Source organism: Microplitis demolitor, chromosome 5 (genome assembly GCF_026212275.2).
Source record: "Microplitis demolitor isolate Queensland-Clemson2020A chromosome 5, iyMicDemo2.1a, whole genome shotgun sequence".
NCBI classification, from domain to species: Eukaryota; Metazoa; Arthropoda; class Insecta; order Hymenoptera; family Braconidae; genus Microplitis; species Microplitis demolitor.
Genome location: NC_068549.1, coordinates 13,853,162 through 13,868,082, shown reverse-complemented (window position 1 = coordinate 13,868,082; position 14,921 = coordinate 13,853,162). Strand labels below are relative to the sequence as shown.

The window sequence follows — 14,921 nt, the reverse complement described above, 5'->3', positions numbered from 1 at the left end:
GTTTTAACTTCGGAATGCGGCTACCAAGTTACCTTAAATAATATGAATTTATTTATTGCCGCGCGCGGGGTGCCGGGCGCTCTCAATTGAGTGCGCAGCCGAGCTTCTCAGGCTATATTGCAGTTTCAGTCAGTCATAATTAAAACAACAATTAAAAATATTGTTGTTAAACAAATTTTATTTTTTTAAACAATATCATGAATAATACAATAAAATAATTTTTTATTATTACTGTAAAAACTTTATCTAATTACAAATTTAATTATTTAATTTCCGGAACTGGGTGTTAGAAGGTCGTGAAATAATAATAGTCAAGTATAAAAAAAAACAATTAATATATTAACAATATCACAGCACAGTAACTTGAACAAAAGTAAATTTGATCCGATTATAAGAATTAAGAATGTATTGAGTGATCCGATGAGTAGGACATGGATGTGTGTATCACACCACGCCGAGCGTAACAAATGTTATAATTTAAGTAATTATTAATTACTGAACAGATTTATATATGTAATCGATCCGATCAGAAATCGTAGGAATACACTGAGTTGATCCGAGTAATTGAACATGGATGTGTGTATCACACCATGCCGAGCGTAACAATTGTTTACACAACTTAATTAGTTATTAATTAATTGAACAGAATTTATTTGTAGGTAAATTAAGTATAGGAACCCGGTGGAAACACCAGTCCGGGCCGAGCGTAGCAGACGCTGATCCGAGCACATGATCACAAAATCAATTGAACAGTCATATTTAATTATAAATTAATTGAGCAATATTGCTTAAGTTAAATATTAATTGTCAATAACAATTATACACAATTGATCCGAGCAGCACTTAGAAAAAACGACGCCGTGGTCAAGCCCCGTGGCGTGAACAGGTTAGAATTAATGATGTTGAGCCGATGGCGTCTGAATCAGAACTATCTAATAAATGATATTGGCAAGATGGTTACCTGGTGAATTAAGCACGTTCTGGAAACTTCTTAATCCTTGACAGGGTGAAATAATTTGCGGTGAAAAATGTTTTGTACGTTGAGAAAGGAATTCACTGTTGACAGCGTCGTAGCAGCAAAGAGAAAAACGGTTGCCGGGGGTAAGTTAGCTGCGTCATCGGATGGGCGCTAGCGGCTGAACTCCCGTCGGATCGCGGGAAATTCAGATTGGTAATCGATAATTACCAAACAATTACACTGAAAAAAAAAAAAAAAAAAAATTGTATTCAAGTATCTGCGTGTTTGTATCTTCCCGAGTAAATATTTTTTTAATCATAGTAAGAGTATGCTCCAACCGAGTAATATTTTCTTGATTTAAGAATTTCTGTACTTTTTTTGAGAAAATATTCTTGGTTGGAGTAAATTCTTACTAACATTAAATAAATAATTTTCTCGGGAGGATACAAACATGCAATTTTTGGGTGTGACGCTTTTTGTGATCAAGACAATTCATCCCGGACAATTCATCCCCTGACGGCTCATCCCCGACAATTTATCTCTCAATTTTAATATTCCAAATAGAAATTTAAGAAATTTTCAATAAAATTCAATTAGGAAAAAAAAAGGAAGCTGAAAAAAATCGCTTTGTTTTTCTTTTTGTGAAAAAAAAGCATTTTAATATAGGAGTCCAGGGGCTTAGTGCAATTTTTCACATTTTTTTGTAGTCGGGCGCTATCCCGACTAGAAATTTTCATGTGAAACCTATTGGGCCCTTATTGGGCGGTCTCAGCTATGCCCCAATAGGGAAATCTCTAAGAGATCTCACGAGGGCATCCCTATTAAAAAAAAAAATATTGAATTAAGAAAGAAATTTTCAATTTGTTCCAAATTGTGATTTTATGTATAAGGAACATTACTTAGAGGAAGTATACATAAATTTAATTGATGAAAAAATCCCAGCGACTGCTGGGCTCGAACTTGCATCTTTCTGATTCAAAGTCTTTGATGCTATCTACTGCGCTGACCCACGTATGTGATCGCGTCAGTGTAAATCGTATATTTATTATGACATTAAAGAATAACTGATGAAGATATAAAAAATTCGTGATGCAATAATCGACGTACTCTTTGTATAAATATAGGGGGGGGGGGTAAAACGGGGTACATAAGAATATACTAAGTTTTCGGGGACTCAAATACGTTGAATTTTTTTTTTTTGATATTCGGAGAGTATAGATAAAAATTAAAGCAACTACACTTGAAATCAATTAAACGTATAGTTACATATAAAATTTGTTATACAACTTCTAAATTCACTGAAATTATAAATCATTCTATCCGGATATTATTGCAATCAATTTCCATGTAAAATCGTAAATAGGGTGAACACAATAATTTTTTTTCAAATTGTGTTTTCCCTTTATAGTCCCACATGAAACCTAATGAGGAAAAACTGACAATATAATTTTTATTTTAAGTTGAGTTTTCCCATTTCGATCTCACACAGAACCCCGAGGGAAAAAATAGCTATTATTTTTCATTTCCACGGTGGGTTTTTCCACTAAGATCCCCCACAAGCTCTAATAGGATAAAACACAATAATTTAATTTTTTTTCGATAAGGGTTTCTCGGTTAGGTTTTATTGGATCCTCAAATGGAATTCTCTTGGGCATGTCTTATTGGGACCCAATGAGGTTCACATATATACTCTGGACGATCCCACAGTACTTTATAGTCGGGATGTTTCACACCTTTTCATGTGCGGGTATATTTTTAACTTCCCGCTAAGAAAATCGACGATTTTCAAAAATTTCGGGAAGTTATTGTTTTCACCCCGATTTTTGAAAATCGAGTTTTCATCAGATGTCGACGTAACTTTGTAACTTTCGAACTAATGAATCGATTTGGATGGTTGAGGTGGCAATCGAAAGAGCTTGTTGGCCATCAACTTTCCTGAAAATTTCAGATTATTGATCGAATAGACTCGAAAACATTTGCGAATTACGAAAAAAAAAAAAATTTTTTTTTTAGTTTTTTATTGATTTCTCAAAAACGACTTATACGATCGACTTCAAAATCTAATCAGCTCTAGAATTCAATAAAACGCGCCGATTGCCGCCTTAGACATCTCAATCGGTTAATTTGTTCGAGAGATATCGCGGGAGAAAGAACTGGTGGATAATGGTTTTTTCCAAATATTTTCGAAATGACTGACCCAATTAATTCCAAATTTTTTTTTTTAGTATTTTGAAAGTATTTCAAAAACGACTTGATGAATCAATTCAAAAATCTGATCAGTTATAGAACTCAATAAAACATGTCGATTGTCGCCTTGAACGTCTTAATCGGTTTATTCGTTCGAGAGATATCGTTTGAAAAAAAATCGTAAAAAACGTTTTCTTTCGAAAACAAAGGCATACAAAAGTATTTTCGAGCTCGAAGAGAAAATGTATCTACAACAATTTTCTGAGCTCAAGGAGCTCGAAATAGGCGGGAAGTTTTGGGGCTGGCCCGCAGGGTCAACCGACAGACCGATTTTTTTAATTGCATGCACACGAAATTCGTGAAAAAAGGGCGCTATTTTTCGCACCTGTTTCTGTGTGGGTATTTTTTTGAGATTGCACACATACAAAATTCGTGAAAAAAGGGCGCTATGTTTCGCACCTTTTGATGTGTTGGTATTTTTCGGCATAGTTCTGTAACGCCAATTTTTTCTATAATATAAAAAAAGCAAAGAGATTTTTTTCTCCTTTTTAGTAGATTTCATAGATATCTAACTATTTTGTAGTTGTCCTCATGATGGAATTTTTAAAAAATTTTGCTACATCTAAACTCAGCTTGACGAGCTGAGTCAGAAAATACATTTGGTTCAAAAGTTTATATCTGTATATATATATATATATATATATATATATATATATATATATATATATATATATATATGAAGTTATAAATAATCTTGCATGATTATGTATAGGGATATATATAATTATATATGACCCCATACATAATTAGATCTGATCATACCTGGCTGTTATAAGACCATATAAAAGTCTATACATGATCAGATCTGATAATATATAGGTCTATATTAGACATGGCCAAAAAAGTCGACTATTTTTTTTTCTTTCGATACTGTGAAAATATTATTCCTGATGACCAAAAAAATTTATTGTGCAAGTTTGAGCCCTTAATATTGATATTAAGAGGCGTATCGTTACGAATGTTCGTTTTTTGACAAAAATTTCATTTTTTACCCAAAACTCGTAAATCATCTATCTGAAAAATTTGAGCAATGCACATTTTTAAAAGAAATCCGTACAAAAAATCACTCCTAGTACATTGACGTAAAACGAGCCGCTTCTTTGTAACCGATTTTTGTAACTACTAGAAATATTAAAATTATTTCTAGTCAAGATACATATTTTTGGAAGGAAATTTCATGCTCTACAAAAAAGGTCTCCCAATATTTTTTTCTAAGTCACTTCTTAGAAAGTTATTAAGGTTACTTCAGTTATTTTTACTCAACTTCAACCTTGAAGAAAAAAAAAATAGTCAATTTTTTTGGCCATGTTTAATATAGACCTATATATATATTATCAGATCTGATCATATATATACTCATAAAGGATCAGATCTGATCATGTATAGACTTATATATGGTTATAATTGGAGTTGACAGCCAAGTATGATCATGTCTTATTATATATAGAGTCATATATGATTAGATCTGATAGACTTATATCTGGTTACATATGGAGTTATAACAGCCAAGTATGATCATATCTAATTATATATAGACTCATATATAATCAGATCTAATAATATATAGACTTATATATATCATTAGATCTGATCATATATAGACTTATATATGGGCTTATAACAGCCAGGTATGATCAGATTTAATCATGTATGTCTTATATAATTATATATGACCCCATACATAATCATGCATGATTATATAGAACTTCATATATGATTATATATAATCATATATGGTCATATATATGAACATATATAATCATATATAATTAGACAAAAACTATTTTCATGGAGAACTTATGCATGTCCCATTATAATCCAGTTTCGTCAGTTGTATTTTATTCACAAAATAACCTTTAGATTTCACAGCTATTTTATATTTTAAAAGCATTTATTTTATTACTTATGATGTTTCAATCATATCTGTACGTCCTATAATTGGTCTTATTAATTATAACTTGTCTTGCCATGGTAATAGCGATTACAATTATGATCTAATACTAATTAGATTTTCTATACTTCGTTTATGTGAAGGATAGTTGGGTACATTACTTATATAATGTTTTGTCAAATCGACTATCTGAAGTTATCTATCGGAAAAAGTCGTTTTCCTTTTTTACCCTCACTCTTAGAAAACAAGCCTAATTTCATATTATGACTATACACTAACATGTATGACAAGATATGTATGTTTGAAACTTTTTATATAGATTAATTGGAAAATCTTCCTTTCATTTCGGCTGCCGAATGGCCTTTTTTATAATGTTATCAACTCTAATTGTTTTTTTGGACGGCCATATTGAGGATGTTTTCGTCAGTCTTTCATTTATTATACACTTTGTTTTATAAAATAATCAACTAATTAACTCACAATTAATTTTTTTTTTTTTCGATGGCATGTAATGTAAACAAACAAGTTGAAACCTGACGCGTTCAAATGATTGCAGTTGTATTGCTTTCTACTATATGCAAGGCTCTTTTTGACATAGTTTTATTTTAAAGAAGATGGTAACAAATTTCATGTTATCAAAATAATTTTGATTGCTACTGTATATATGGGGCATTCCATGTCCAATTACCGAGGTTTGACCCGACCCCCTTCGATTTCGCTGAAATTTTTTTATGATTTTCTATCCTACCAAAGACATTTTTTTGAATTTTTTCAGATTTTTTTACCCAGCAACCTAAAAAAGTTACGAATTTTTGAAAAAAACCACTCTTTTTTTTTAAATTGCTATAACTTTCTCACAAATTAACCTTTCGGCACTGTTTTTTTTCAAAATTTGTTTTTAAATGTAGTTTTCAGAAAAAAATATAAAAAATTTTTTGGAAGTCACGATATATGAAATATTTTAGTTTTTTCAAAAAAACCGTCATTTTTTCGAAGTCTGAAACCTTCGATTCTCAATTTTTTTGTCTTAAAAAAAACTTCAACTAAGACAGTATTTAACCCCGCTATTTACATTTTGTGCCGACTTTCCTTTATATTTTTTTTTTCGATTGAAAATAAAAAAATTTCTAAGTTTGGCTTATTACTTATGACTTTGCACTGAAGTTTTTTTTGGATTGTTCTTAAAAGCTCAGAAGTTGAATAAAATTGTACAAAAACAATCGTAAAGTGTATTAGGGGCAAGGATTAATTTTTTCGGAGGAAAATTCTCAATTTTTAAATATATTAAAACCTAAATTTACAATTAACCTTCTCAATAAGACGATTTATAGATAAACTGAGAAAAATAAAGATAGTCCAAACTGAGAATCGAACCTAGACCATGTCGGTATCGCGCCGAGTGCTCTACCAGTTGAAATATTCGGTACTATACTATATTCCGTTCAATTTGATCAAAACTGTCTATAAGGATATCTATATTTTTCTCAGTTTATCTATAAATTGTTTTATTCAGAAGGTTAATTATAACATTAGGTTTTACTATATTTAAAAATTGAGAATTTTCCTCCGAAAAAAATCAGTCTTTGCCCTTAATACACTTTGCGATTGTTTTTGTACAATATTATTTAACTTCTGAGCTTTTAAAAACAATCCAAAAAACTTCAGCGCAAAGTCATAAAAAATAACCCAAATTCAGAAATTTTTTTATTTTCAATCGAAAAAAAAAATATAAGGGAAAGTCAGCACAAAATGGGAATAGCGGGGTTAAATACTGTCTTAGTTGAAGTTTTTTTCGAGACAAAAAAATTGAGAATCGAAGGTTTCGGACTTTGAAAAAATGACGTTTCCTTTGAAAAAACTGAAATATTTCATATATCGCGACTTCCAAAAAATTTTTTATATTTTTTTCTGAAAACTACATTTAAAAACAAATTTTGAAAAAAACAGTGCCGAAAGGTTAATTTGTGAGAAAGTTATAGCAATTTAAAAAAAAAGAGTGGTTTTTTTTAAAAATTCGTAACTTTTTTAGGTTGCTGGGTAAAAAAATCTGAAAAAATTCGAAAAAATGTCTTTGGTAGGATAGAAAATCATAAAAAAATTTCAGCGAAATTGAAGGGGGTCGGGTCAAAACCTTGGTGATTTGGCATGGAATGCCCCATATATAGTTTAGTCAACAAGTGCCTTTTTGACGAAAACCTGTTCAAGACCACCGACAATTATGATTAAGGTCTCATTCGATTCGAAATGGCATCTATAAAAAATTTTAAGTGGAAATTTGGGGCCGGCAAAAATTATAAAAGTTATAAACAATTTAGTAAAAAAAAAAAAAAGAACACTTCAAATCATTTTTATTCTTCATTAGTCAATGAACAAATTGATCCTTTGACCGAATCTCTAACTCAGTTATTCAATGAATTATAAAAAAAAGTAATTTATTTATATATGTGCTTTTTTTTATAATTTATTGAATAATTGAGTAAGAGATTCGGTCAAAAGATCAATTTGTTTATTGACTAATGAAGAATGAAAATGACTTGAAGTGTTCTTATCGTATTCCCAATAGTTTATAAGATATTTGAACTGAAATGTCCCAGAAAGATTTATTTCGAAGGATTTATCTAAATAATAGTGAAAAATTTATTGAAAAATCGAGTTGGAGCTTCGGTTAAAAGCTCAATTTGTTCAATGATTAACGGAGAATAATAAAGCCTTGAATTGTTCAAGTTGTATCTTCAGTAGTTTATAAGTTATTTTAATAACAATGAAAAAAATAGTAAGGTAGCGACAAATCCAAGTGTTCAATAATTTTAAAAATTATATAACAAATAGAAAAAAAATTTTTCCGATAAAAAAAACACATGGTCATTTTTAGTATTTAAAAAAAATACAGCATAAGAATTCATTTGTTTACAACAAATTGTTTGTTTAATAAACAAATGAAAAATTAATAAAAAAAAATTTTTTTTTCATAATATAAGAGAAAATGATAAATAATGATTAATAAAAAAATGGTTCTTTAATATTAATATTAAGCAGCAAAAAAAAATTGTTAATTAGCAAATGTGTTTTTCAGCAATAAAAAAATTTTTTTAAGAAACGATTTTCTTCTTAAAAATCATTATTTCGATTAAGGATCAGATTCCCAAAAGAAAATTTTTAAAAATCTCATTAACAATGCATTTGTTTATAAGAAATATTTAAACAATGCCAGTAAAAATTAAAAAAAAATTATTGTTATGTAGCTTCTAACAATAAAAAAACAAATTAACCAAAAAATGAAAAAAAAAAAATTTTCTCGATTGCTTTATTTACGTTTCTAATTTTTCAATGTTTTCGATTGTTAATAAAAAAGTGAAAAATCAAAATTTTTCAATTTTTCCAACGGCGATCTTTTCTCAACTCTTTCAATAATAGCTCCAAGCAGTGAAAAAAATTTCAGGTTTTTAGTATTTAAATAATCAGGGTTTTTATGTAAAATTTTAACAGATAAAAATTAACTAATTAACAAAAGCATAATTAACTAAAAAATTGCGGTAAAAATTTTTTTTAGGCGGATTATTGTTCATTCATATGTTTAGAAAGTAACAAATTTTTTTTATTCCTTAATATTCATATTTTATTGGTCAAAATTATTTTTTTTTGATCACGCTATTGATTCGATCGACATGCGTGCACGCGCCACTACCCGTTTTTAGTCCCATTTTTACCGTTAAATTAAAATTATAAATATTGTCGGTACAGTTCAGAGAGGCAGAACTTTTGTTAGGAAATTTCCTGCTCTTTAAGAATCTTTTTTCAGATTTTGTATATCTCAAATAGTTTTTGAAATATTTCGAAAAAACCAAACCACTTTTTTTTTTTTTTACTAAATTGTTTATAACTTTTACACTTTTTGCCGGCCCCAAATTTCCACTTTAACATTTCTTATAGATGCCATTTCGAATCGAAGGAGACCTTAATCATAATTTTCGGTGGTCTTGAACAGGTTTTCGTCAAAAAGGCACTGGTTGACTAGACTAATAGATTAATATATGTATACTTATATATGATCAGACAAAATCATTTGTTTCCGGGTACTTCTGTCAAAATGTATTATTCGAATAAAATTATAATGTCAAGTTCTTACTATAATTATTATGTTTTACATTTTATACTGTTACTATCTTAAACCAAGATTCTTTAGTTACCTTACGCATAATTTTCCCAAGTTACACATGCATGAGCAAGATTCTAGTGTCAGTGCCTTGAACAAAACCCCTAGTCACTAGTATCTTTTTCTACGTATGGGTCTTGCGCACGATCATGTAGCAAGAAATCGTCATCAAGACTTGTGCTCGACTTCCTCAAGACATTATACGCCAGAATATTGAAGATATCTTAAATACGGTGCAGTTGAAACGTTTCTTGTGCATTTCTTGCACCAGTTACTTACGGCAGGAACTCACGCATGACTTTCTCAAGATCTGCTCAAGGTTCAAGGTCACTTTCGAGCCTTGAGCAGATCTTGAGCAAGCCATATGTGCAACTATTTTCAACTATAGTCTTCCTCCAAAATTGAGTTATAATCTGACACAAATATCTTGTGTAAGGCTTCACTAGACTTGCTATTGAAATTTAGCCACAAGTATCTGCAGCAAGATACATAGATAGGAAAAGACACTAACGTCTATCGAACTTGAGACGAGGCTTGCTCAAGCCTTGAACAAGATTGTTATGTGGGTTTAAGCTCTAGTTACTAATTAATAGAGTTTTATATCTACGACAAACACATTATTATTTTTACTGCTTGCCATAGTATTTTAAACCAAACACCATTTGAATGTTAACATTAAACTAATGATTATGATTAATTAAGCATTAAAACCTCGACATTATTATAGAGCGTTAGTTACCGACTTGAATTCAACAATATTAATTTTATAGTAAGATGTTTTGAATCTGAACAGCTTTAAATATATTGATAATAATGTTTTCAAGCTATTCGGATTACTTGATTGATTTGCTTGTATGGATGTACCTATAATAGCATATTATATAGGCAATTAATTGACTCAATTCCATTAGCATTTTTTTAAGAATATCCTAAAATAGAATTTTACAAAGATGCTAATATAATTGTCGTTTAATAATTATTAATAATTCAATTTAATAATTCATTTATATTTTTTGTGATGATAAAAAAAATTTATATGTGCTGAAATAAGAAATCATTAGACAATAATAATGTATTGTATTCTAGATGATTGGTGTAGGTACTGCTAAAGTTAATGTAGATGAGAGAGACAAATTTTTCTCATTATTGGGACAAGATCGAGAATCATGGGGACTGTCATACAAGGGTAACATACATCATGCTGGTGAAATTAAAGAATATTCATCGCCTTTCGAGCGAGGAAGTATCGTTGGGGCTCATTTAGATACTTGGAAAGGAACTCTACAATTTTTTATAGATCGGAAACCTCTTGGAATTGCATTTACTGGCTTACGTAGCGTCGAATTATACCCTATGATTTCATCAACAGCAGCCAATAGTTGTATGCGGATCACAAAAAGTTGTTCAGTTCCGGCATCTTTACAGATGAATTGTCTTGGAATGTTAAAACCTTTGCATAGATCATATCTATCGGCAGCCTTTCCGAGTCTTCGTTATTTAATTGACGGTGTATTTGCTGAAATTTTGCGACTGAAACAAGGTAATTACTCTATTTTTCAATCCTGCTTTTATAAAATATGTTTGTTATATTCCATCAGAGTAAATCAACTCAAAATAGATACTTATATATAGCATATACAAGTCTGGACTTTCTTATACTCAAATCATGCACAATCAACATCATGTTTTCATACCGCACATGGTCACAAGCGTACTTTTTACTTCTCTACTTTTAAAACTCTACCTAAATAGATTTCTATGCAAATAAATCAATATTAAATATATTTACGTTGCAAAATAATTCAATGTAAAATTATATTTATGTAATCTTATTCTATCCCGAGTCGAAATTTCAGGTCTGTTTTGATCGTATTTTTTCTTATACATTTTAGACACAAATTTGACGATCAAAAAGGATCTCTACTGTATTAGTATCTATACTATAGCACGCCCGGTTCTATCGTAACTAGTGGAGTTTTCTCGACTTTCGACTGTTTTACGATTGAACCAGGCTTGCAATAATAATAATAATAAACATCCTTAAAAGTATCTAGCAAGCGTGGGTTCGGATCCCACATAGATGATTGAATTTTTTTTTCTTTCATTCAGTGCAGTCGTTTTAAAGATATTCGCGGAAAACCTTTTTTTTACTATTTATTTCTCCGACGGTATCTCTCGAATGGATTGTTCGATTACGACGGTTAAAGTTGCAATCGACGCGTTATATTGGGTTCTAGAGCTTATTGGTCTTGATTTATGTCGAATTGGTTTATTTAGTCGTTTTTGAGAAATTCCAAAAAAACTAAAAAAAAACTTTTTTTTTTAATTCTTTCGTCAATGGTTTCTCTTGAACGAATAAACCGATTTTGATGCTTAAGGTTATCACGTGAACCTTTTAAATTTACGTGATGGTGACGCGTATATATCCGGGATCCGTATGTGGTCACCAACGTGTGTAATAAACTTTAAATAAATCTCCAAAAAAAAAAATACATTAATAATGAATTTGATTATTATTAATGTTTAAATGCGTCCAGTAATTAAAATAATAAATTATAATTGAACAATTCTGCCTGGACCAGCTCCGCAGGCTAGATTAGTGCACGAGGGCGCCAGACCGTTTATTTAAACGGACAAAAGTCAATTTTAAGACAAGGGGAAAATTTATTTATTTATTTATTATTCGATCATGGAGCAACGCTCCTTGTGATTAAGACCAAAAAATACAAAAACATAGGTTTTAAGTACAAAATATAAAATCAAATAAAGATATCAGCATAGTAAATAAACTACAATACATAAAGTTCAATACAATAACTTCATTTTACACAAGAGTATCCAAATAATATAATAACGATACCGATTGCACAGATCAGAGAAATTATAAGATCGCAATAGTTTAGGTCATTAGGCCATTAACGTATATACAATATGTGTATTAATTAATTATAGCGAGTATAATTATTCACGTAAACGGTATTCTTCCTTAAGATTGAATTTCTTCTAATTGCAATAAATGCAGGTAGCATCTATTACGAAATTCGTCTAACGTTGCCGACGAGGTAACTTCGGTTGGGAGTTCATTCCAAAAATTGCAACCAGTGATTATAAATGACTTTTGGAAAGTCGTCGTGCGTGCGAACGGAACTTGAAGAGTATCCGTTTGCGTAAGGTTTCGTCGAGATGCAATATTGGATCTAAGTATTAATTGGCTACCAAACAGGCCAGGTCCCATAAGGCATAGAGCTTTATAGAATTCGCAGGCAACAAGTTGTAGTCTATGGTGATTCGGTAGTAGCCAGCCAAGATGCCGCCGATGACGGGATATATGCTCCCTACGCCTGATACGAAGTACAAATCGTACACAATTGTTTAACGAAACTCGTAATGATTTTTCTAGTTCAGATGTTGGATTTGTTAAGACACAGGCACAGTAGTCAAAAATGGGTAGGACTAGGGCAACTATAAGTTTACGTTTAAGCGGAATACTTAAATTTCCATCCTGCATTCTGATTCTGTGCAAGGCATGTGCAGAACGTGTTTTAATGCTAGCTACTTGACAATTCCAAGAGATCGTGCTGTCAAAAACAACGCTTAAGTACCTAAAGGTATTAACTATATCGATTTGTTCATTCGAAAAATAAAGCCGAATGTTGTGAGCGGCAACATTATCATTATTGAGCTTACATAAATTTATTAAACTACCAAATATCATTGCTTTGGTTTTAGATTTGTTTATCTTAGGCTTGTTAAATATCGACCAGTCTGCGATACGTTGGATATCTTCATTCATGCGATGAACGCCATCAGCTATATCTAATGGCTTGCATCGTAAGTAGATGACAAGATCATCTGCATAAAGCAAGTGAAGACAGTAACGCAGGCATTTTGGTAAATCATTAATAAATATTGAGGAGAGTAAGAAGCCAAGAACGCTGCCTTGAGAAACACCAGAGCTAGTAGGAATCCATTCTGATCTAATATTATTACCAGCAGAAACAGACTGTGACCGATTGCAGATGTAAGAATGGAACCATTTCAGAGATTCTAGTGAGATACCAAGCTCCATCAGCTTATGCATTAGTAGCGAATGATCTACGGTGTCAAACGCTTTTGTGAATTCAAAGAAAACCGCAAGGGTGATTTCACCCTCATCAATACCGAATCTAATATCATCGGCTAACCTCAAAGCAGCTATCTGTGTCCTCATACATTCTCTAAACCCTGTCTGCCTACTATCAAGCAAATTATTATTCGACAGGTGTTTTACGAGCTGGTTATAAACAATTCTTTCTAGTACTTTAGATAGAGCACATAATAGATATATTGGTCGGTAGTCAGACAAAGATGAGGGGTGGCGCACTTTTGGCAAGGGTTTTAACAGAGAAAATTTTCACAAGGAAGGAAATATACTATTATTAATAGAACAATTGAATATCTCAAAAACGAATGGCAATAATACATTTAGTAACGCTTTATACTGATATAGGTATGTCATCAAGTCCTCTTGAATTAGTAGATATACGTTTAATAGCACTTTCAACACAATTTCGATCTGTTTCATGAAGGCTAAAATCCATATCTTCAGTGGCGATATATTCTTCAGGAATAAGTTCAATGATCGCAGGTAGTGGATCACCTAAGGAGATAGCAGCAAAGTCCTTATTTAACTCAGTAAGCGAGATTGTAGGCACATGATGGGATTAAGAACCTTTTCTAGTAATCCCTAGGTTGTCGAATTCCCTCCAAAAGGTTTTAGTGTTACCAGACTTATCGAACTTAGACTGCAAGAATGAATTTTTAGCATCTGATAGCTTACTTTTGAACTCACGCCGTAGATTAACATATCTTGTGAACAGGTAACCAGAAAAGTTTCGTTTTGCAGCACGGTAGCAAGCATCCCTTTCTCTTTTTAATGTGCGAAGCTCAGTAGTCATCCATGGAACTGGTGGTCGATTGAGAACGATCACACGTTCTAGCGCAACAGCATTAAGTAAATCATTGACAAACGAGTTGAAGACATCGAGCTTGGAATTGATGTCAGTCTGGGATTCAAAAAGCTCAGTATCATAGTTGGCGATGAAATTTTCAATTGCATCAGCAGAGATAATTTTAATAGGCCTGTAAACGATATGTTTTAGATTGCTACATAGTGCTCGATATTTGATAGATGCATAGACTAGATCATGTCCAGAGAGAAATGGCTGTAAAGACTGCCCCTAGGCAGTGAGCATTGAGAGGTTACTGACAGCGCAAACGTCAATCCAAGTATGAGATGATTTCGTATGATGTGTGGGTTCAAGTCGTATAATCTCCAGCCCTTGTAGTGCAAAATATTCTTTTAGGTTAATAGAGTCTTTAGTGTTTAGTAGCATATTAGTATTAAAGTCACCCATAACACACTTAAATTTGTATTTTTTTACAAATTTCGCTAGCTCCATTTCAAACGTTTCTATGTCGCCCACAGATGGAGGTCTGTAGACGATTGCGATGAGTAGTTTGGGCTGTGACGGGCTCCAGACCTCAGCTATTAAAAATTCCGGAACATCAGTGCTTGGTAATGTTTCCGACGAGGATAGTACACGAGCTACAAGACCATCACGAACATATAATGTGACTCCTCCTCTAATTCTTCCACGACGATCCACACGAAACACAGTGTAAGATGGCAT

General features: G+C 31.6%; 1 protein-coding gene across 3 annotated transcripts in view; it reads left to right on the top strand.

The window, feature by feature from the left end:
* The window catches only part of LOC103576315 (SPRY domain-containing SOCS box protein 3), a 64,628-nt gene that overhangs the window by 28,971 nt on the left and 20,736 nt on the right, over nucleotides 1–14,921 (top strand). For all 3 annotated transcript variants that reach the window (XR_001345206.2, XM_053739481.1, XM_014442301.2), the window contains exon 3: nucleotides 10,336–10,789. Coding sequence is in view for 2 of the 3 variants with exons in the window: in XM_053739481.1 (XP_053595456.1) it covers nucleotides 10,336–10,789 (454 nt within the window). In the remaining variant the exon portion in view is untranslated. The remainder of the gene's footprint in view (nucleotides 1–10,335; nucleotides 10,790–14,921) is intronic.